The following is a 23,995-nucleotide window of genomic DNA, read 5'->3' as shown; positions in this document are numbered from 1 at the left end:
GTGGGAGGGCGAGAGCGTCCCCCTTCCTTCGCCACCCCGGAAGTGGCGCGCGGGCCTTGCTCCCCCCGCCTCATCCGAGTCAGCTGCAGTGAGCGAGACGGGGCTGGAGCGTAAACAAGCCAGAGCCCTTCTGTGCCGCCGCCTCCTCCTCCATCTTTGAAGGCCGCCGCGCCCTGCGGAGAGTGAGATGGGGGCAGTGCTGGGCCTCTGCTCCATGGCGAGCTGGGTGGGTGCCGAGTCCGTTGGCCTCCCGGGAGGGGCAGCGCCGTCGCGGGGGGGGGCGCGCCTGGCAGCCGCGTGCGCACTGTGGGCCTGTCTGGCAACGGTCCCCGCACAGCAGCCTGTGCCACGGAGCGGCCCCTCCCTGGCTGTGGCGTGCGCCCTCCTTTGCTTGCCCCCCCCCCGCCTCCTTGTGCCGCCTGCTGCCTGGCTTGTGTCTGGAGCGCCTGCCCTCCTGCCCGCCCGTGTGTCTCCACGCAGCTGCGCCATCCCCAAGTGGCAGTCTAGCCTCAGAGAGAGTGGAGAGGGAGGGGCTCGTGGAACTTCCCCCTTGGTCTGCGGAACTCCCTGCCACTGGGTGTGGGGGTGGCGCCCGGCCTGGGTCCCTTTAAGCGGGCACTGGATGCACTTGTGTGTGCAGCTTCCTGGTTTGGAAGGGGGCTTTCTTGGGATGCCTGGGGGGGCACCAGGATGCGGGTCTCTGGTTGACTTGAGTGCGGTCTGGGGCATCTCATGGGCCACTGTGAGATACAGGAGGTGGGCCCTGGGCCTCACCCAGCGGGGCTCTTCTTATGTTCTTAACCCAGCCATTTTCAACCACTGCACCGTGGCACGCTGGTGTGCTGTGAATGGTCCCTAGGTGTGCCGCAGGAATTTGGGGGAGGGTCATTTATTCATAGGGCCGTTGGTGGATGTGAGCCCCCCACTGCCAGCACAGTGTGCCGTGAGATGGAAAAGTTTGAAAATTGCTGTCCTATCCCTCCTGTGTCTCTCAGTGGCCCACCAAATGCTTCAGGGAGCACACAAGTCAACAAGAGACCTGCATCCTAGTACCCTTCCTTGTATCTGGCATTCTGAGGGTGACATAGATTCAATTCCCATATTTGCTAACAGGTAATTGGTGCAGCCATATGCTAGGGAGGGCACCAGAATGCAGGTCTCTTGTTGACTTGTGTGCTCCCTGAAGCATTTGGCGGGCCACTCTGAGACACAGGAGGCTGGACTAGATGGGCCTTTAGCCTGTTCCAGGTGGGCTTTTCTTACGTTCTTATGCAAGCTGCTTAGGTTTGTCAGTCTCTTTCTTCTTTCCACTGGAGAAATGTGTGGCATCTTCCCCTGTGATGGTGATATCAAGTCAGATTTGAACTCCAGGCATCTTCCATTCTTTTTTCTCCTATGCACCCTATAGATTGCTTCCCAAGGGAGCAGACTTGAGTTGGTGTTTAAACTGTAGGGTTCAGAATAAATGCACCCTGCTTTCATGGCATGAAAGTACCTGTTATGCTTATTATTATTAATAATATTTATATACTGCTTTTCAGTGTAAAGTTCACAAAGCGGTTTACAGAAAGAATCAAACAACTAATGGCTCCCTGTCCCAAAAGGGTTCACAACCTAAAAAGATACAAAGGAACACCAGCAGACAGCCACTAGAAAAGACAGTGCTGGGGTGAGGGGGGCCAGTTACTCTCCCTCTGCTGTATAAAAGAGGAGCACCCACTTGAAAAGTGCCCCTTACCCAGTTAGCAGAGGTATTGTTTCTTATTACAAGACATCAGGCAAAAAGTAGCAAAGCATGCAGGAATAAAATACTGCATATTTATGCATGCAGTTGCCATGCTCCAAGAGTGTGGGCCTGATGAGACTAGAAACACTAGATACTTTTAATAAGATTTTTAATAAGTCTCAATTTACAGTGATATTATCCAGGTGTGTCTGATAACCAGAAGAACAAGGGAATGGTGATATTTCATTTTCAGAGTAGGGAAAGGTTCAGATACATTTTGAACAATAGTGGAGAATTCCATTGGTTGTGTTTTGTTTACTCAAAATTTGCTTAGACAGATATTGTAAGGCTCCTTCATCTTGGGGGCAGATTCTGTAGACTAGTAAGTGCAAAGTGAGAAGAGAGAATAATCAGGCTAGGAAACTTAGTAAAAATATTGCTTAAGTTTTTGTTGACTAGCATTGAGCAGTCCTGTTGAAATGTCTGTTCAAGTTCAGTTGAGTGCTTGCCTTGGGCCTGAAAAAACCTCTTAAATATTTCATAGTGCAGTGCTTCCCAAACTCCTACAAGGGTGTTGAAAGCACTGTGTTGCAGGGGAGGGGAGAAAGTAGCAACGTAATCCCTAGGATTGAGCTGCTTTTGGGGACAGGAGGGGGCGTTTCTACTTACCTGCAGCCAGCGCTGCAGTCCAGGGAGCCCTCCACAGGGCTCCCTGTGCCTGCAAATGTGTGGGGGAAAAAGGTGCTTCCTATTTTCATTGTGAAACTGGAAGTGTCCATTTTTTTCTTTTGTACACTTTTGCAGGCACAGGGAGCCCTGCAGAGGGGCTCCCCAGACCCCTCAGGACTGCAGTGCTAGCTGCAGATAAGTAGAAAGCCTCCCTACTGTTCCCAGAAGCAGCACGATCAAGGGGATTGTGGGCCCAACCCTATCCAATTTTCCTGTGCCGGTGCAGTTGTGCCTGTGGGGCGTGCACTGCATCCTGTGGATGGGCAATCACTGGGATCGTCTCAAGGTATGAGAACATGCTTCCTTACCATGGGGCTGCATTATGACTACACCAGAGCTGGAAAATTGGATAGGATTGGGCCCTGTGTTTTGCTGCCTTTTCTCCTTTCCTGCCCCTTAAAGGGGCATTGGCCAGTGCTTCCCAGAGTGGTGGGTCACTACCCACCAGTTTGGGAAACACTGCTTCCCAGAGTGGTGGGTCACTACCCACCAGTTTGGGAAATACTGCCATAGTGTTTTTTCTATTGCACCTATATGAATGGGAACAATAGTGATAAGAGTTGTTGCAAGTGAAACACTGTAAAAATTATAAAGCATTTTGCAAATCAAAAAATACTACATCGAATAGATTACACTATATTGTACCTATCAGAGATCAGAGTTAAATCATTTGAGGAGAGCAAAATTCTAAGAAATTTTACTGATAAGATACAATGTCTTCAAATTAGCATTTTCTTTGCATTTTGGTAAGCCAAGCCTTATATATACACTCAACCATAATTTTTACCTGTTCTCCCAGGTTTTCCTAAACATGTGTTCGTAATTGGATTATTTTAACATTTTGCTTAAACAATTGAAATGACTTCATAATGCAGGCAGGCCTCTTTGTCAGCAGAATTATGTCTGATCTACACATGCAGCAGAATGAGATGGCAGGATTCTCCTTCTCTCCTGCTGCTTTGGTAGGTCATCCCTTAAATATTTGATCAGATTGCCTTTCCAAAGCTCTTATAGTGGCTTTGTATTGCACATAAAGAAGAAAACACCAAACAAAAATTTTAATGCAACACTTGAGGCATTCTAGCATATGAAACCTTTTTTCTATTTCTGTTGGGTACATTTCACTTCTGATTTTTGCAAGATAATGTCTTATTTTTATAAGTCATCTGACAAGTTTATAGAGCTCTCATTTATTAAAGTAAGCTAATGGAAGGAAGTTAATGGATGTGTCATCTGTGTTTTGACATGTCCAAGCTTCTGATAGCCCTCTGGGTACAATTCAGGGTGCAACTTTTGGAATATAAAGTCTGAAGTGCCTAGGTTGCAATCCTATACATAGTAAAGCCTGTTGGACATCACGGGATTTACTTCCAGTAAGCGCACACACAGGATTGCACTGTTAGCTTTCAACATTGTGCTGAAACTTTGGAGGTCCTTAGATGGATTGTGGTTCTCTTTTAAATAATGTCAGCTGGACAGTATGTATGAATAACCAGAAAATATATAGAGGCATTCTTGCTGATTTCCATATAGCTACAAAGGTTTTTTTCTTTTGAGGGATGGAGAAATATCCTGTGTGTGAGTGGTGGTATTTCCCAGAAACAATAGTATTTAAGTCAGGGGATTGGTGAGTGTTGAGCTGCCTGGGAGTTTTAATGTAATGCATTTTTATTTTATATACTGTAAAAAGTTTTGTTATTCAGCATGTGCTGAGGGTTGCTGGTTATCCAGATATGCCAATTCATAAAGAGGCATATGAACCTCACTCCTAGGGCTCCCTTTACAGTACCAGTCGATTTTTCCTCCTTCATGAGGTTTTGTGAAGAAGGAAGTAGAATGTCTCCATTCCTAGATGGGCCTTGTGAAGCAGCACTACAGAAAGAGCCCTGTGGGTGAAGAGGGGGTTTGGGAGGAGCCTTCCTAACCAAGTGTCAGATAATGCAGATTTTACTGTACTTCTCTTGAACTTAAATACCTAACCTTAACATTTGGGTTAGAATGATTATCTAAGACTGGGAATGTTCATATGTATTTATATGCCCTATGGTTGCAGCTGGGTATATTTAGAAGTTGAGTTCATAGCTAAGTAAGCATGTTGGGTTGAACTGCAAGTTTTCTATTATTCATTCAAGTCGCACTAACTCTGGAGAGTGACAAAGTAATATTTAAACTTTTGAGTATAGCTTTGAAGGCAGATGTAAAGTGAGAACGCATGTTCACTGAATTGGAAGTGACACAGTCCTGGTGTTTCAACTTGTTCTTGGCTACAGTATGATTGTAGTGTATCATATAGAGCACTTCTTGGAGTTTGAAAATAACCAATATCTCTTTATAAATAGCCTCTTGGCTGTCTTCATAGTAATTGGGGGGGGGGACAATCACAGAGTTAGTATTGCAACACTGTATTTGCTTTTTCAGAGGGCATCTTCCATGCCTGTGGTTTAGTGCTAAAGGAGGTTAGTGCCTGTAGTTAGTCTAAATCAGTCCATGCCTGTCCATGCCTGTGGTTTAGTGCTAAATCAGGAGTCCAATATGCTCCTGTACAGACATGCATAAGTTTTACTTTAGGAAATCTTATTCCTTAAAATATTGGCCAGATGGTAGCTATATGCTATTTTGTGTTGCCATTCATTATTATGCATGATAATATGTTGATATTGATGTTGTCCTCTGATATTGAGATCATGACATTGTATATTGGATTATTCTTGATCTTGTTATCAACTCATTTTCTTTCTTGCTTTTTGCAGATACCATGTTTGTGTGGCAGTGCACCATGTCTGCTGTGCCGATGCTGCCCCAGTGGAAACAACTCCACTATAACAAGAGTGATATATGCACTCTTCTTACTTCTTGGAGTGGGTGTTGCATGCGTAATGCTAATACCAGGAATGGAAGAACAGCTGAAGAAGGTCAGTTTACTCTTCTGGTGACTATAATTGAATTGATGGCATACAAGTACTTTAGGATTTACTTGTACAGTTGGCTCTCATTATATGCTAGGGTTAGGTTCCTAGTGGATACCTAATTAGTAGATACTGAATCATTGTGCCTATGGGGAAAACCAGAGGACCATCTTTGCCATACACTCTCATACACGTACACTTTATGAACTTGAATCTTAACTTGAAATCTGTGGGGCTGGATGATAGTGAGGGCTGATCAACATCTGATGCATCCTTCTCTGTGCTGGATATCCCACAATGCATTGAAAGTTGTGGCAATAACTTCTCCATGCTGGCTGTCCCTCAACAGAAGGATGACCCAACAGTGAGGCAATAGCAGTGGGGAGGGGGTTGCTTCTCTCTTTGCCCACTTGTCTCTTGGCTCCTTCTCTGAGCTTACCCCAACCCCAGAGCATCCCTCAGGTAGCCTTCCAGAGACCACTCTTCACTGACCTCTCATTGCCAGGGTTGTGAAAAATCAGCTGGAGACCCTGAGATGGTGCCCAAGATGGTGGGGCATGTCTGTAAGCAGACAGAAATGCGCCCACTGATTCTCCATGGGCTAATGCAAATTCCCATTTGTTGCAGAAAATTAACCCAATCCAGACAACTTTCTAAAAAACAAGGAATATAATTGACTGAATGTGATTACCACAATCCCCTCTCCTGTTGGCTGTATACTATATAGGTATCTCTTCCTCTCTCCCCTGCAGTGCGCTGGCACTGCTATCTACTCGTAAGGAGGCCACTGTTTCTTCTCCCTCCTTGAACCTCTCGCCTTCAATTGCCTGCTTGTAGCTGTGCTGAGCCCTTCCCCTGAGTGCCCTGGCACAGTATTTGCAGATAATACCAGTCACAGATAATGAGAAATGCTGGCAATTCTGTTCCTCACAGATAACAAATTTGTATATAAAGAGAACTGACTTTACTTTTATATTACTTTCTGAAAATGATTTGCTTGCTCTAGAGCAGCTGTCTCCAAACTGGAGACCACTCTGCATTGGAAAAGCCTTCCCTGTCATGAATGGAGCTTACTGTTCTATTGGGGAGCCTCTTCGTAGCACTTCTGATCATCCCTAATCTTCGTACCGGCCAGCTGTGTCTGTCCGAAAATCTGGGTGCAAATCCTGCTGGGGCGACAGAATCCAGAAGTGGCTGCTTGGTGCAAAGATTGGGGGCAATTGTGGATGTGATGAAGAGGCTTCGTGGTGGAACAGCAAGCCCTGTTCATGCTGAGAAAGGATTGCAGTGGCTGCTGGATCCAGCCCGCAGGCTGTCTGCTGCTGTAGAGTAGTCATTGTCAACTGGAGTGATATGGTCACCTGAAGAGTCTTGGCACACTTGAAGGGGCCACAGACTGGTGTTCAATAATGAATGATTTTATGTTTATCTGTTCTTGTTGTATCCTTGTTTGACTGGGGTGTTTGGAACCTGAGAAGAACTCCAAGGGGGCCATAGCGAAAAAAGGTTGAAAATGGCTGCTCTAGAGCACCTTCTTAGCCAGTAACTACTCCTCCATGATAAAAGGCTCCATGTTAAAAGGCTGAAAATGCTATGTTCATTTTGTGTATGTAGATTGAGGTCTTACTATGAACCAGATATCTCATTATGATTCCCTAGTATTGTAGTTATCAGTAATTGGTGTGTAATTTACGTGCAGTTGGTTGCAAGTAAAATTTTGTCTGCTCCCAGTAGTGTTGATTAAACTATTGTTTCAAATGATGGATAGATAGGCGGATGTTTTGCTTATGTGAGGTTTTCCAAAACTGCAAGGGGCTTTATTTTATATGCTGATTTGATATTTAAAATGCAAAGGTCTTACTCCTTTATCCACATAGTTTTTTATGAGCAGTCCAATTTTTTTTTACTTCAGTCAGGCAGCTATTTGGTATGTTCTTTGCAAGTAATAAACAGTTACTGAATTAATCATGTAACAGTAAGTGCTAAATAAAAATATTCACATTCTTCATTATGTGTTAATATATTTTGTTACAGATTCCGGGGTTTTGTGATAGTCAAGTGAATTGTGACGTTTTAGTAGGGTACAAAGCAGTGTATCGGGTTTGCTTTGGGATGGCCATGTTCTTTCTCCTCTTCTCTTTATTGATGATCAAAGTGAAGAGCAGCAGTGATCCCAGGGCAGCAGTGCACAATGGGTAAGAAGACAATAAATGACTTGATAACGTTTGACCTATTTAGATTGCACAGCAAAATATTAACAAAAAGTCTTGGCAGTCGAGAATATTGCAATACTTTTAAAACCAAGATAAGTATGAGCAGTAAGGAATTGACATAAACTCTAAGCATATAAGCTATCTTGCAGAATACCTCAACGACACTAACAGCCTGATCCTATCTGTTGCCCTACCATAGCATGCAGCAGCACTAAGACAGGCTGCTGTGGTGGGGGGAGGGGGTCAGTTGGGAGCAGTAAGGCAAAAATATAAATAATATCCCTCAATAAGCTTCTTGCTCACTATTGGGTTTCCTTGGATCTGCACCAGCTCTAGAGCTGGCACAGATCTGAGGGGAGAGAGTGGGTGTGTAAGGAGGCGCTTGTGGTAATAGCATCTGGTGCAAGTTGCTTGTGCCAGGATATACCCGCTGCTGCCTCTGGCATATCCTCATCCTTCCCCCTCTCCCCCACAGTCTCCTCCTTCCTCCAACTTACCTCCATTGGCAGGGCTTTTCCTTACCCTCCACTTTATGCATGGTCCTACTCGGAATCCATGGCAGTGGTTGGAAAGCATGTGACTACATGCACTTCTGTACTGGTGTTTGCAACACTGAAAAGCGCACTTTTCTTCCAGAATGCTAGTTCTAGCGGTGGAGCTGAAGACTGGGACATAACAGTAGTTTTATACTAATTACGTACTAACCGATTGCTGAAAGATAGGTGATATGAAATAATTTAAAAACTCACAGCCCAATCTTATGTAAATCTCCACATGGTGATACAGCAGTCCCAATGCAACTTCTGCTGTATCCCATGGGGGTTATGGCATTTTGAGATCTCCTCAAGGGGAGCCTAGCAGCCGCCATTGGTTAACTCAGAGCTGTACCAGCTCTGTAGCTGGTGGAAGTCTGCATTGACCTGTGAAGATGAATTGGATCTAGGAAGGGTGTTTGGATTTGATGGTGATACTGGAGTTGAACCCGTCCCCTTTTTGTACCCAGTCTGACCTGTTCATCCTTGCCTCTGTGCAAGCCTACATTCAGCAGTGGGCGTCCACTGTTTGCTGTCACATGCACCCAGCTGCCTGCGATGACAACAGCTAGGCTGCGCATTCTGGCGCTGTTACATTTGTGACAACCATAAAGAGGTTTATGTCACTGGAACAGTTGTTCCAGCAGTGTTAAAGCCCCTTAGGATTGGGCCAACAATCTCTTGAACGTTGTCACCATTAGCACCTAGAAGGCCAGGGACCTGTTGGCAATGGCGAACCGGGGCTGTTTCCCACCTGGGGCCACCACTCAGTTTGCCACCCCCCAGCCACTGACCCAGAAGTAGTTGCAGTGATGTCATCACATCACCACTATCGCTTCCGGAATAGCGCAGGAAATTCAGGCGTCTCTCAGATTTTGTGCCACTGTGGGGTGCAACAAAAGTCTCCTTGGAGATGAATGAGTGGCACAGAATCATGCCTGGAGTGGCTGCCACTCTGAGCACGATGCCGCTCTGGGCTGCATCTTTCGTCTCCTTGGAGGAGACGAAAGACACAGCCTACAATCGCACCCAGAGTAGCTGCAAGTTGTAGCTGCTCCAGCCGTGATTCAGCACTGTTCTGGGTCTCCCCCTACTCCTTTATAGGAGGAGAGGAATGAGGCGGCCTAGAGCGACAGTGCACTGGCAGGAGATGAGTTGCGATTCCCAGTACACTGCTGCGCTAGGCCACCTCTTTCCTCTTCGGCTATAAAGGAGAGTGGGGGGGCGATGCGACCCAAAACAGTGCTGAATCATGGCTGGAGTACTTGCAACTTGCAACCACTCTAGGTGTGATTCCGCACCGCCCCTCCTTCATCAGGAGAAGGGGGATAAACAGGTGGTGGGAGGGTGAGGCTCGTGGTTCCAAGGGCTCTTGTCCCCGTTGTCCCCCCTGAGGTATGCCACTGCCTGTTGGGGCTAATAGATGGTTGAAGAGCTTAGCTGCTGTGCTGTCCCTTTTCCACCACCTCTGCTGCTCAAGAGTGTGCCACTGTGCTGTTATGACACAGGGCACCTTTCACTTTGAGAGTATGCCAGCTGTGTTGCTTTTGCTCTGGCCAGATAATGGGGTAGGGGACTGAATATTAAATTTCAATAACTGATCAAATCTTTGGTTTCAATAATAGCATCATAAATTACAAATACTGGCAGACTAATTGGCTTTCAGCTTCTCCTTAGTTGAAGGACTGGTTGTCCAATGGGTGGTGGCACTTACTATGGGCAGCTTGCCCTGAAAACACACACTTCTGTCTAACTGGGGTTTGTTGAGTCAATGAGGTGGGGGTGTACACAACCTGAAGTGTGACAGAATTCTACATTGGAACTTGGAGATGCTAATAGGAATGCAGCTAACTGGGTAAGAGGCACTTTTAAAGTGGTTGCTCTTTTATTTAGCAGGGGAAGAGTAACTGGCCCTCCTCACCCCAGCACTGTCTTTTCTAGTGGCTGCCTGCTGGTGTTCTTTTGCATCTTTTTAGGTTGTGAGCCCTTTTGGAACAGGGAGCCATTAGTTTGATTTTCTCTGTAAACCACTTTGTGAACTTTCTGTTGTAAAGCATTATATAAATATTGTTAATCATAATAATAAACATTTAACAGGGATATTTCTGTCTTCAGTGTCTGCATAAACTATTTATATTACTCCTATTTTAAAAGCTATTGTTTCAAGTAGTGTAGATGATCATGAAAATTTTCTTAAGTATTTGCAATATGAAAGTCATAGGTACATATTGAGATATTTGCACTAACCTGACTGTTTAATTTTTTCAGATTTTGGTTTTTTAAATTTGCCACAGCAGTTGCAATTACAGTTGGAGCATTTTTTATTCCTGAGGGACCTTTTACAACTGGTAAGATTGTATTAAAAAGTTATTTATATTCCAAATAAACAGTTTTCAGCAATTGTCTTCAGCTGTACCTGAAATCTTATTTAGTTGCCACATTGAAGGAATAAATGAGCTTTTGCTTTAACCTTCTCATTTCTCATTACTTATTTCTCTCTCCCCCAACCTCATTTTGAAATTGCATTTGCTCACCCTTATCTCTTCTATTCTTTGCTAATCCTCCCTTCCCTCAGTTTCTCCCATTGTCTTTTTAGATTTGTAAATTCCTGGGGCAGGGTCTGTCTGTTTCTTGCCTGTTTAAACTCTTTAAGTTGACAGTATACTAATGGTACTGTCTCAATCAATGTTAAAAATTTGGACTTGAGAAACTATTGTTATTTATGACAGAGCTAATTTGCTGCATCTTATTTATCTTTTTAGTATGGTTTTATGTCGGCATGGCTGGTGCTTTCTGCTTCATTCTTATCCAGCTGGTTTTACTGATTGATTTTGCCCATTCTTGGAATGAATCTTGGGTTGAAAAAATGGAAGAAGGAAACTCAAGATGCTGGTATGCAGGTAAGTGATTGTTATTTAGCATGGCAGGGTGCATTTATTAAAAAGCGGAGATGCCTGATGATCTGATATAGATTGTAGGAACTATGAACATTGTACCATTGCTCTTCAATCCCTAACTGCTGTGGATGGTGATCTGGATGTATCCCTGCATCCCTGAACTAAAGGGAATTATCCCAGGCTTCAGAAGGAAAAGTGCAAGGAGGCGGATGAATCCAGGCATATGTGCCTTCCTGTTATCTCTCACTGTGACTTTTCCTTCTCTGACCAGTTCAGTGAAAGTAGGATTCAGAGTTTTATGGGACCAATCTGTTGGTAGAAATGCATTCTGACCTTACCTACAGTTTAGAAGCATTATTCTTTCATGACAGCTACTTGCTTTGGAGTAACCCACCACCCCACCTTCTCCATATGGAATTAACTTTGTTTTCTTGATGGAGATGGGTCCACAGATATCAGTTGGGTTACTAGCCAGTTGTCCTCTATTTGTCCCTTAAGCTAAATGCAGATGGTTTTAAAGAGGTGCAGGGATTTCTGCTGTTTCATTCCCTTCTCTAAAGCTTCATGCATGTGAGAAGAAACTTTGCTTGCATCTCAAGCCCATTGCAGAGAAGCTGGAAGTCCAGTCCTTTCTAACTTTCCAGCACTGATGCAGCCCCAAGGTAAGGGAATAAACATTCTCTTACCTTATGGAGGCCTCCATGATTGCCCGCACACTGCAGGATGTAGCACATGCCCTGTTGGCATGGCTGCATCAGTGCTGGGAAGTTGGATAGGATTGGGCCCTGGGTCTTTTTTCATTTTCATGGAAGTTTGGGTGAGCTAAAACCAATTGGGAATCTCTCCTGCTGTTTTTTATTATATTCAAATGCCCTTGCAAGTGAGAATAATCTGCCTCGTTTTTCAAGCCCCTCTATACTGCTTGAGAGAAAACAAGAGTTTTCTATTGCTCATGCAGGAGTTTGATTTACAGCCCAATGTTATCGGGGTTCTCTGCTACCGGTATTAGTGTTCTGGCAGAAGATTCTGCCTTATGGGAGTCATAAAAGTAATTCCAGAAGTGTGCAAAGCTGTGTGCTCCTGAACACCAGCGGAAAGGCTGGAGTGGCCCCATGCAGTGGTGGAAGGCCCTTCAACTCAAAGAAGTTGGCAGGGAGGCTGGAATGCTGGAGGGTGGAAGCATAAGAGGGGGGTGGCACCTAGCATGGATGACTTGCTCCGAATGCTATCCCCTTTGATAGCAGCCAGTATGCCCCCTTGTCTCCGTGAACTCAAACAGCTCTGAGTACACTCATAGGATATGATGGCATGGCATAGGATAGAGGCTTGCCCTTCTTTCCTCTTCCACCATGTCCTGGCACCCTCTGATACAACTCAAGCCTTCTTGGTGCAATTGCACTGGGAAGGGAAGGATAGGATTGGGCTATTAGTAGTGTGGTGAATGAATGCTTCCCCTTGAGGACTAGTATTTTATGAGAACTTCTAGAGAGTGGTTCTCAAACCTTCTGGGAGTTTTACTCCCAGGATATGTCTTTGCAGGAGAGGGAGTGAGGACAGTGTGACTGATCCCCAGGATCGTGTTGCTAACGGGAGTGGAAGGGGTGTGCTTTTACTTACAGGTGGTTGCAGGACATTGCAGAAGGTACAGGGAGCACCATGCAGCCTTCTGCAGGGCTCCTGTTGCTTAGAAAAAAAGTGGGCACAAAGCACTTGAAAAAAAGTGGGCACAAACACTTCCTAGTTGCGAAAGCAAAGAGGAAGTGCTTTGTGCCTGCTTTTTTTTCAGCGTCCTAAGCATTGGGGAGACCTGTGGAGGGCTGAGTGAGGTTTCCTGCACCTCTTGCAATGTACTGCAGCTACCAAGCACCCCCTTCCACTCCTGTTAGTTACATGATCCTGGGTATCACATTGCTGCCCTTGCCCCCTTCCCCATCCCTTAGGGCAGCCTTCTTCAACCTTTTTCAGCTCACGGCTCACCGACAAGGCACTAAAATTGTCAAGGCACACTACCAGTTTTTTACTTACATTAAATCACTACATTACAATTAATTGTTAATATAATTAATACAATTATATTATTACATGACAAGAAGCTTGGAGAGGAAAGGATATGTGATTGTGAAAAGGATGAAAAAGGTTATTAAAGTGTTATGTGAGAAAGTGCTGGGAAAGAGAGGTCAGACTGAGCACATAGGAGAGCTGTGGGGTGAGGGGCCATGAAGAGACATGAGTGAAACAACTACAGGATTCAGCTGGAGTGGGGGGAAGAGAGAACTTGAAGCAAGTGCTTCTGAACCTTTGGAAGGTGCAGAGGAGTGAAGGGAGGGACAGTAAGAGAGGTGCTGACTGCAGTTATGAGATTTGGGGGCAGTGTGCCTGTGGGAGGGAGTGGGGTGGGGAGAAGTGCCAATTGCTTGCTCCTGTATTTAAGAAAAAAAAAGTGTGACCGAAAGCCCACTCCTAGGCATGTCTGTTCAGAAGTAAGCCCCATAATAATGGGGCTTACTCCCAGGTAAATCAGGATCGGGTTGCAGCCTTTGTCTCACTCAGGAGCAAGCGACAGCAGGAGGTGCAAAGCAGCCGCAACCAGCCCCTTTGCTGGCTAGCTGCCTGCTCCTTTTCCTTATGCTGCGCGTAAGCCTCAAAGCAGCCGCTTCCCCCGCATGCGTGGCTGCTGCCTGTCTGCTCTGATCTCGCGGCACACCTGAGGCAGCCTCGCGGCACACTAGTGTGACGCAGCACAGCAGTTGAAAAATGCTGCCTTAAGGGAACCCTTAACATAAACTGTTGAGTCACAACCCACCAGTTTGAGAACCACTAGAATCTAGAGGCATCTAGGATTTTTTAAAAAATTGGTATACTAGTAAAATGTTTTTCATAGGTTTTAATGCAGTTTGAATTCGGTTTTGTCTGTTTCTCTACAGCTTTGCTGTCTGCCACAGCACTAAATTACCTTCTATCTTTGGTGGCAATTGTCCTGTTTTATGTTTATTACACTCACCCAGAAGGCTGTTCTGAAAACAAGGCATTCATCAGTGTCAATATGCTGCTGTGTATTGGAGCATCTATAATGTCAATTTTGCCAAAAATTCAGGTATGATGTTTTCATTTACTAATGTTTTGTTTGAAATTGACTATTCTTAGACCATTTTGCCAAATTAAGAACATAAGAAGAGCCCTGCTGGATCAGGCCAAGGGCCCATCTAGTCCAGCTTCCTGGATCTCACAGTGGCCCACCAAATGCCCAGGGAGCACACAAGACAACAGACACATCCTGGTACCCTCCCCTGCATCTGGCTATCAGAGGCAATTAATTAATTAATTTAATACAGTTTATTAATCCTTTTTTATTCCTGTCCCCTGACACAGTGTCAGAGAGATGATGTGGCCCTCCTGTCAAAAAGTTTGGGCACCCCTGGTCTATGTATTTTAAGATTTTATCTTTGATGAGGCATTCCACCATCTTACCTGGAACAGACATTAGGCTGACTGTCCTATTATTACCTGGGTCCCCTCTCCTTCCTTTTTTATAGATCAGTGTGACATTTGCTATCCCCCAGTCTTCTGGCACGTGGCCGTTTCAAGGGACAGGTTGCATATTTTACTTAAGAGATCAGCAACTTCATTGTTCAGTTCCTTAACTCTTGGGTGGATGCCATCTGAAATACCTTCTTTTAACCTCTATTTGACTTAATTCCTTGGTGAGGGGGGGCCGTTTGGGCAACGGTATCTGCCCGAGGTCTTCTGCCATGAAGACAGATGCAAAGAACTCATTTAATTTCTCTGCCATCTCTAAGTCTTCTTTATCTCTCCTTTCCCTCCCTCACCATCTTGTGGGCCAACTGCTGCTCTGGCGGTTTTCCTGCTTCTAACATATTTGAAGAAGCTTTTATTATTCCCCTTAATGTTGCTGGGCACATGTTCCTCATAGTCTCTCTTGGCCTCCCGTATCACCTTCTTACATTTCTTTTGCCACAGTTTATGCTCCTTTTTATTCTCCTCATTAGGGTAAGACTTCCATTTATAGAAGGAAGCTTCCTTGCCCTTTACAGCCTCTCTAACTTGGCTTGTTAGCCATGTGGGCATCCTCCTGGACTTAGTGGAGCCCTTCTTCTTTTGTGGTATACGCTTCTATTACTGTTATTCTAAACAACTTTCATGCACTCTGGAGAGGTTGGACCCTCCTTACTTTGCCTTTCATCTTCTTCCTAACTAGCCTCCTCATTTGAGGGAAGTCCACCCTTTGGAAGTCAAGGGTTTTTGTGATAGATTTGTTTGACACTCTTTCCCAACATGCATGGTGAAACTAATTGCACCACGGTCACTGTTCCCCAATGGCTCAGTAACTTTTACCTCTCTAACCAGGTCCTGAGTGCCACACAATATTAAATCCAGAGTCACCTGTCCTCTGGTGGGCTCCATGACGAGTTGCTCTAAAGCACAGTCATTTAGCATGTCAAGAAAACCGGTTTCTCTTTCATGACCAGAGTATGAATTGACCCAGTTGATGTGAGGATAATTGAAGTCCCCCATGATTACAACCCTGTCCCTCCTTGACACCTCCCTGATCTGTTTCCTCATTTCAAGGTCCCCTTCTGGTTTCTGGTCTGGAGGACGATAGCATGCCCCCAGTATTACATCGCTCCTCGAACCTGGTAATTTAACCCACTGCGATTCTATGGTGGAGCCGGACCCGCCTTCAGTCTCTGCTTTGCTGGATTCCACCCCTTCTTTAACATAGATGGCCACCCCTCCACCAACAGGCCCTTCTCTGTCGCTCCTATAGAGTTTATAGCCTGGGATTGTGGTATCCCACTGCTTCTCCACATTCCACCATGTTTCCTTGCCCACTGTGTCAATGTTTTCCCTAGTCACCAGACATTCCAGCTCTCCCGTTTTGGCTCGGAGACTTCGGGCAGTTGCATAACAGCACTTGTATACGAAGTCCCCCAAGATGGGCTGCTTATTCTCTCCTTTATCCTTGCAGTCTCTCATTTTGCTGGATGGGCTATCACTTCCCATCATGTTTCCGCTCTCAATTCCTACTCCTACTCTGTCCCTGACTTGTTGTTTTCTAACCTCCCCATCCTCATTCCATAGGGATGAGAAGTCCCGAACCGGATGCCCCTCAGCTCCTGTTGGCTTTCCCCTGAGGATCAGTTTAAAAGCTGCAAAAATTCCTACTTTACTATTTTTTTTTTCCTTTTTACATATAGGAATCACAACCACGATCTGGGTTGTTACAGTCATCTGTGATCACAGTTTATTCAATGTATCTAACCTGGGCAGCAATGACCAATGAACCAGGTATGTAGATTTGATAATTAGTTTTGTAAAGGTGTTATATGGAATATTGCAGATGATATGGGATGATATTAGGTTGCATGTTTCTGAACATGATCAACACAGCCTGATTTTATTCTAAGCAGAATTTCATTCCAATATAGAACTATGCACTGTCGTTCTTATTTAGAAGTGGCCTTTAGCTTACTGCTTAGTCTGCTGTGTACGTTATCAAATGATTTGTGTTTTAACAAGCTTGTGTGACCTCAAGCTTTGAATAACTATGGGAACAAAGAAGTATTCAGCAAAAATAAGGTGTAGCCAAGTAAATACAACAATTTGGAACATATTATTTTTAAATTTTTTTTTTAATTTTTTTAAATACGTTTTTATTTGCTGTTAAATTATGTTTTTAATCTGTTTTTAACATGTTGTAAGCTGCCCTGGGTCCCTTTCGGGGAGAAGGGCTGGATATAAATAAAGTTTATAATAATAATAATAATAATAATAATAATAATTAGTGCTATTTCAGAATATTGAGTAGGGTGCTATTGAGTCATAGGTTCAGGATGATATACTAGTGTTACAAAAGCTTCGTAGTTGCCTGAATGATTCCTAGGCAACTGAACACTTTTCTGCATTGCTAGAAGAATGTCACATGGGTCTTAACATGACTATCATTGAGCCATTATGTAGAGAGGCCACTAGCTACCATGTGACTCCTCCCAGGAAGTTGAGGGAGGTAAAATGTGTTGCAAATAAAAAGAAACATTTTTGTTGCTCTTCTTTTGTATTCATATGTTCAACTAATGACAGCTGCTGCTGGTCCCTGTTCAACTCCCCAAGCCTCTGATGCTGAGGGGAGCTGCTCTCCCCTGGTCTCTGGAGGTTTTTTCTGAGCCTCACAAAGAAAGTGCATATCTGTGTGCTGCTCTGCGAGACTCAGATTTCAGCCAAAAACATGTGACTTCCGATTTCCTGGAAAACCGGAAGTTGCATTTTTTCTCCCAAAACAGGCATTCTGAGTCTCACAGAGGCTCAGAAAAGCCCCCAGTGCCTTTTGGAGGCTTTGTATTACATCAAGCCTTGCTTGACGATGGGAGAGCCGGTCCACATCCCTGTCGTTAAGTGACACACGACTATAGTGGATTTGCTAATTGCAGGACTGTATACTACATAATGTCTGATATTCTCCATCCTTGCACTTATTGTATATGGGTATGGTATCTTTTAATTGCGGTGTTACAGTTTGTTACATTTGAGGCCTTTTCAGATGGTGTAGTCATTTTGAATGTTCCACAATTACAAAATTCGTTTCCTCCCTCTGCTTTTGCCTTTTTCTGTACTGAAGTGAACACCTCTTCTCCCCCCTACCCCACATGTACACTGTGTAGCAACAGGTCTAATTCCATGCCCTTCAATTACAGCGGAATTTTGATTATGTGGTTAGTGCAAGTACAATTTTAAGAGAGAACAAGATCTTTCAGTAGAATATTTTATTTTTAAAAACTTCTTTTATTCAGCCTGTTTTCAGAAGAATACTGAATGGTGCACAAAAAACAAACAAGCATAATTACAAGTAGTAATCTTTCAATTTTTTGTCTCTTTATCGATTTAGACAGGCAATGTAATCCAAGCTTGCTGAGCATTATCGGCTATAATTCCACAAGTGCTCCAAGTCAGGGCCAGTTTGTCCATTGGTGGGATGCTCAAGGAATTGTAGGGCTCATCCTGTTCTTACTGTGTGTTCTCTATTCAAGGTGAGCAGAGCATTTGGAAGCTGCGTAGAAAATATCTAAGCTGTTTCAGCTGTTAGAAAATATTTCAACTGTTGGAAAATATCCAAAATATCTAATGACTGCCTTTTTCTAACTACAGCATTCGGACATCCAATAATAGTCAGGTAAATAAACTGACACTGACCAGTGATGAATCAACGCTGATAGAGGATGGACTTCCTAGAAGTGATGGTTCCCTTGATGATGGAGATGATTTACACCGTGCTGTGGATAATGAGAGAGATGGGGTTACTTACAGTTACTCATTCTTTCATTTTATGCTTTTTCTTGCTTCACTTTACATCATGATGACTCTGACCAATTGGTATAGGTAAGTAGATATCACCTTTCCATACCTTCCTGGTATATTTTTGTGGGGGTGTGAGGGCTCGATGACATTGAAAGCTCTGACAGTGCTGATCATATGTACTGTTGGGAATGAGGAAGGGAAGCAAGTGCTGGACTCCAGGTCTTCTTCCTCTCTCACCTATCACAAATGCTTGGCGATAATTAGAATTTTATTAAGTTTGCTTTTCAAATGGAAAAGGTTGTAATCTCAGCAAAAAAGGGATGGGTACCTTGTTTCAAAAATGACTTAGTAAAATTTTATTTATTTTCTCTGTCTCTCAGTCCTGATCCTTCCTCTGCGTTGATGACCAGTAAGTGGCCATCTGTCTGGGTGAAGATATCTTCCAGCTGGATTGGTATTGTCCTCTATGTGTGGACTCTTGTGGCTCCGCTTGTTCTGACAAACCGCGACTTTGACTAAACTGAGCATCTCCTCTTGAAGGCTTTTTGTTTGGTTGCTTACTTGAAGCTAACAGTATTCCATACTAAGATGTAACTGTAAATATGTGTGTGCGCGTGTACTATGTGTGTAGTTTATTCTGTATTGTTCTGCATGGTTATTTTTAGATCATGTTATCTTGCCATTTCAGAGACTGTTTTCTAGTTGAGCTGCGCAATGATTGCTACTATATTCAGTGCCAACCTAGATGTGATGTCAGTTCTGTGCGATTAAACCATGAACTCCCCCACTGTGTACAAAGAGGGGTGTGTATGTATCTGATTTTAAAAGTAAAAAGAGCCTATAGGTGAGGAGTTCAGAACTGTCCACTGCATCCCTTCTCCCCAGATAATTTCCTTCTACCTAGGGATCCAATACTGGAAGGAATATTCTGACATAAAAGTACTTGGGGAGAGGGCTTTGGAGGGGACTTATAACAGGAGGCAGAGGTTAAGCTTCACTCACCAATGCTCTTTTTGATTTTTAAAACTGTATTCTCCACTCCCTTTCTTTGTGATAGGGGCAGGTCGGTGTTGAACTCATGGAACTGCTGCCATTGCATCTGCTTTGGGCTTCGCTGTTATATTACTAGAACTGAGCCAAAAGTTAGGGAGGGGCTCTTTGTGCAACAGTATGGTTCCTACAAAAGAGCACCACTTCGGGTAACTTTGTGGGGGAAGACATTTGGATTTATGATGAAAATGTCTGCAGTATGATTGTCCTCATCTCTTAGCAAGTGATGGGGGAGGGGGTCACATGAAAGGAAGTAGTCTGCAAGGCAGTGTCCAGAGAGGGATCCCTCTCTTTGTTAGGGGAAGTGCTTTGCTAAGAGGAGGAATCTCAGTTTCACAGGGAAAGTCAGATTTTTCTAAGAAGTGCTGTGCAAAAAGTTTGTTCTTCATGAAATGTCATCTTCAAAAATGAATATGAAGATTCAGCTCAGTCCTGCTACTTGCTGCTGTGTTCCAAGATGTTCTGAGTATTGCTGTATTAAAAAATTGAAAAGCATTTTTAATGCATGTAGAATAGGCCAAGATTGAAAGCCCAAAACTAGATGTGAAGTCAGAGTATTAGAATAGGCTCTTGTAAGTAAGCTGGGCTGTCTTTGGCAATCTTCTTGGCCTTGATTGCATTCTAATAAGCATTACCGTGAAGCTTCCTTATTGTTATAAGTACTTCTTAGTGTAATTTTCACTTTGATCCAGCTGACAGTTTTGTCTCCTGTGCACAACTGTGATGTGCGCATTGGAAAAATGAGTGAATTAAAGCTGTGAGTGAGCTTTATGTATGGAGATGGCTGCTAGCCTTTGAGTCTCCTTGTTACTGTATAGCTGAAGTGGGCTGACAAGAGCCTGTTTAGAAGACTGTGATGCTGAATGAGAATACCAAAAGCGCATAAGTCTCTTTCATGAACATGTGACAATTGGCGGAAGTAAAGGGAGTGCTCAATCTGGCAATAAGCTGTAGCTCCTGAAAGAATAGAGCAAAACCTAGGTTCCTTGATCTGTTGGACTTAGTGAGGAGGTAAAGAATGCTTAAGTGATGCAGGAGCCATTTTCATGAAATCCTGTCTTTTTTGTTTTGTTTTTAAACTTGCAAATGAATATGCTTCACTGGAAAGCTTGATGCAGCTATCTATCTGTCATTCATGCTAGTATGAGGCCCAGTGGCATTCTTTGGATGGTTCTTGTTTCTGTAGATTGGATAAAATACAGGACTGGTAGGAGATGGTTAAAGAGATAGGAACAGGAATAAATGTGTTTAAGGTTGCATTTGAAATTGTTAGAGACTTGCATGAAGTTTCTGGATATGGGAAAAATAGCTCAAAGGTTGTCCAGGTTTCTTTAAGTGGAGTGCATTGGAATATTAGTCACATTAATAGTGCATGTTTTAGACACTTCATTCATTTTTGTATCTGTTTGATATCAACAGTGGATGGCAGAGATTTATTTTACCCTAATCGACACTTGAGAGTATTTAGCACTAGTGCTAATTATAGGAATTGAAGGCTGAAATGAGCTGCTAACTGTAGTATGTTCTATTGCTGACAACTGGGCACACCAGGAAAGTAAGATGCCAGGTTCTAGTATGCTAATTTTTTAAAAAAAGTTTTACTACTGCAAGAGTAGTAACTAGATGTATTTATTTACTACTCTTGCTTAGATATGTTCCTTTAGGGCAGAGGTTCTCAAATTGGGGCGCTGTGGCGCCCTAGCCAGGGAAGCCCTGTTTCTGCCCCTTAAGGAACAGGGTGATGGCAAAGGCAGCAACACAATCACACTGTTGCCGAAGACAAAAGTTATCTGTGGCAGCTCCGGCTCTGGAGGGCCTGGGGAACCCGTGGACTCTTCTGCAGGGCTCCCTGTGCCTTCAAATGCCTGCAAATAGTGAAAGAGGCCACTCTTTCACTCTTTGTTGTGAAACCAGTTCGCAACAAAAACAGGAAGTGGCCTTTTTCACTATTTACAGTTTTGAGGCATGGGAAACCCTGCAGAGGAGCTGCCACAGGCAACTTCTAAAAACCCTTTTTGTCCCTGGCAGTGGATGATTGTGGCAATCAGGTTGCTGCCTTTGCCCCTCCACCATAAGCATTTAACAGCCATTAAACTCCCAGAGTTTGGGAACCACTGCTTTAGGGGTCTTTTCAAGCTTAGCTTACAAATTGAAAATCAAGTTATACCTTTCTAGTGATATTTTGCTGGGTAAGTTGACATGGATAACTAGTGGTTAAAGAACACTTGCATTCTGTAGCTGGTACCTATAAGGATGTTATGGACTTTCCTGTTCAAGATAATCTGACAGATTTTAAACTTTATAATATCTGGGATAGCTGCTAATCCTTTGTGTCCATTGCTGGCAGTGGATCTATACCTGAAAAATCCTGAATCCACATAGGTAGGAATGATTAAGTCTGCTTTGTATAATATAGCATGATCTGAAAATGTTCAGATATCTGGGGTAGTATCCCAACTAGCATTTTTACCTTGGAAGCTCTTCTGAACATGGAACATTCTGCTTTTGCAAAGGTTCAGTTTGTGGCAGAAATTTCTAATAGCGCAAGTGCTAATCAGGATGGAACCATATATGGGTTGATTTAACTACAGCACAGTTATTGATTGTTCTCAAGATTTTTCATCTGGGAGAGATCATGTTTTAGCTTCAACACTTATACCATTGTGTACTTAGTGTTTAACTCATGTTAACACAGTTTAAATCAAATCAAAATTCACACTGTAATATTGAAAGACTGATTGTAAATCCAACATGAAGAATGCAGTTTGATTTTAATATTTAGTCACTTTCAGTGTGTTAATTGTATATCAATAAACAGACAATGCTATTTAAATTTGTCACCTGTGTTGTATCTGAGTAGTAAACAAATGTTCAGAGAACTGAATAGGATTTAAACCTGTCTATCTCTAACTTGGAAGTACAAGAGTTGTAAGTAAAAGAGTTGTATTGCCTGTGGTCCATCCTGTTTTTGACAGCTTGCCATGGTCTCTATTTAAAGTGTCTACTGCTCACTACATAATGGCTGAGAGAAAAACTGAAAATTAAGATATCAGCATTGATACCATGTTTGCTACAAGTTGCCATTACCTACTGAAGATGAGTTCCAGTTGATACCAAGTGAATGGGCCATTAGGTTAACCCTGATAGTGAAATGAGTTTCAGCAGAAGCAGCTTTGTAAGGGGGGCACAAGTAAAATTATCTAACTCAAAGCTGCTGAAGTTAATCTGCCTGCATCTTACATGCACTTTGTGTGTGAATTAAAGTATACTTGGCAAACAAAAACAGCTTGAATACTGCAGGTGATTCCGCCTACTAAACATATGCCCCAGGATATGTGAAGCTGCTATGATTTTACTTGATAGTATGTATTTTGCAGGTTTAAGGTAGTTTCAGCTATGATTTCCCCTTCTGAAGTCAGCATATTTCAGAACCTAACTCATGTGTAAGAAGGCAGGCAGACTCTCTTCCCAACGTTTTCTGTGGCTTAGATACCAGGCTAATAATTGCGGATCAGAACTACTGTAACATTAATACAACTTGTTTCTGTTGCCTTTTAAAAAAACAAAACAAACCCAACTTGTAGCCTGCAATTTACAAATATATATCCTATTCTAGCCAACTCTGCTGCCCTTCTGTTGCTGCTCTTGAAATAGTAAGAGGGACTGAAGTTTTATCACAATTCTTACCACAGCATACTGTTAGTTTTAAAGTAGTAGATCTATACTTATTCTGCTATAGTGATATCCAATATTCTAGTAAAGCATATGAATGTACTGTAAGTGGTGTTTTGTATAACAGATTAGAATACAGGTGGGCACTCATTTGTGAGGGTTCTGTTCTTGGAACCCATGTGAATACTGAAATTCATGTGAAATCAAGTTATGCAAAATTTGGGGTCCACCCAGCTCCAAGCATGACTGGAGCTGTTCTGAGGCCCATGGAGGCTACATATGGCCTCCATGGCCTGAGATGCACTTCTGGTTTTCACCCAGCTCCAGTTGCCTCTGGTGGGGCAATGTTTGTCTCCACACAGGTCCTAGGACAGGTCTATTAATTTCATTAAACTAGGTCCCACATAGGTCTATTAATTTCATTAATAGAAATTTCACGAATAAGAGGCTCTACCTGTATAGCACAACCATTAAACCCCATTTTGGATTCTAGTGCTTTTCTAGTGAAAAGGTATATTTTCAGTGATTCATAATATACCTATTTGAGTTCAGGTGGTACACACAATACCTATTTATACTTCCGTAGCATGTTTTCTGTAAGTTTGGTGTAAAAGTGCATCTAGGCCAGTAAAACAAATTGTTTTGTTATGTGAAGTTTGACAGCTGTATTCAGAACAGTGCTAATCTTAAGGCATATAATCTTAATAGAATAGTAACCCCCTCAGTATACAGTTAGACCTGTAGTTCTCACTTGGGTTTTCTCTAAGCAGTATGCACTGCTCTTGAAAGGTGGAAACTCGCTTTTTTAATGGGATGGGGAAAATAAGAACAGCCCCACTGGATCAGGCCTTAGGCCCATCTAGTCCTGCTTTCTGTATCTCACAGCAGCCCACCAGATAACAAGAGACCTGCATCCTGGTGCCCTCCCTTGCATCTGGCATAGCCCATTTCTAAAATC

At 43.4% G+C, this 23,995-nt stretch overlaps 1 protein-coding gene across 1 annotated transcript; it reads left to right on the top strand.

Moving 5' to 3' along the window:
- On the top strand, positions 1 to 22,198 carry SERINC1 (serine incorporator 1). Its single transcript, XM_066613898.1, has 10 exons — positions 1 to 226; positions 5,206 to 5,367; positions 7,396 to 7,556; positions 10,376 to 10,455; positions 10,870 to 11,007; positions 13,929 to 14,098; positions 16,221 to 16,311; positions 17,906 to 18,047; positions 18,166 to 18,396; positions 18,696 to 22,198. The coding sequence occupies exons 1-10, from the start codon at positions 188 to 190 to the stop codon at positions 18,832 to 18,834; spliced, it is 1,353 nt and encodes a 450-aa protein (XP_066469995.1). The 5' UTR covers positions 1 to 187; the 3' UTR covers positions 18,835 to 22,198.
- Positions 22,199 to 23,995: the final 1,797 nt, after the last annotated feature.

Source organism: Tiliqua scincoides, chromosome 1, assembly GCF_035046505.1.
Source record: "Tiliqua scincoides isolate rTilSci1 chromosome 1, rTilSci1.hap2, whole genome shotgun sequence".
Lineage (NCBI taxonomy): Eukaryota > Metazoa > Chordata > Lepidosauria > Squamata > Scincidae > Tiliqua > Tiliqua scincoides.
This window is presented reverse-complemented; position numbering and strand designations above follow the sequence as displayed.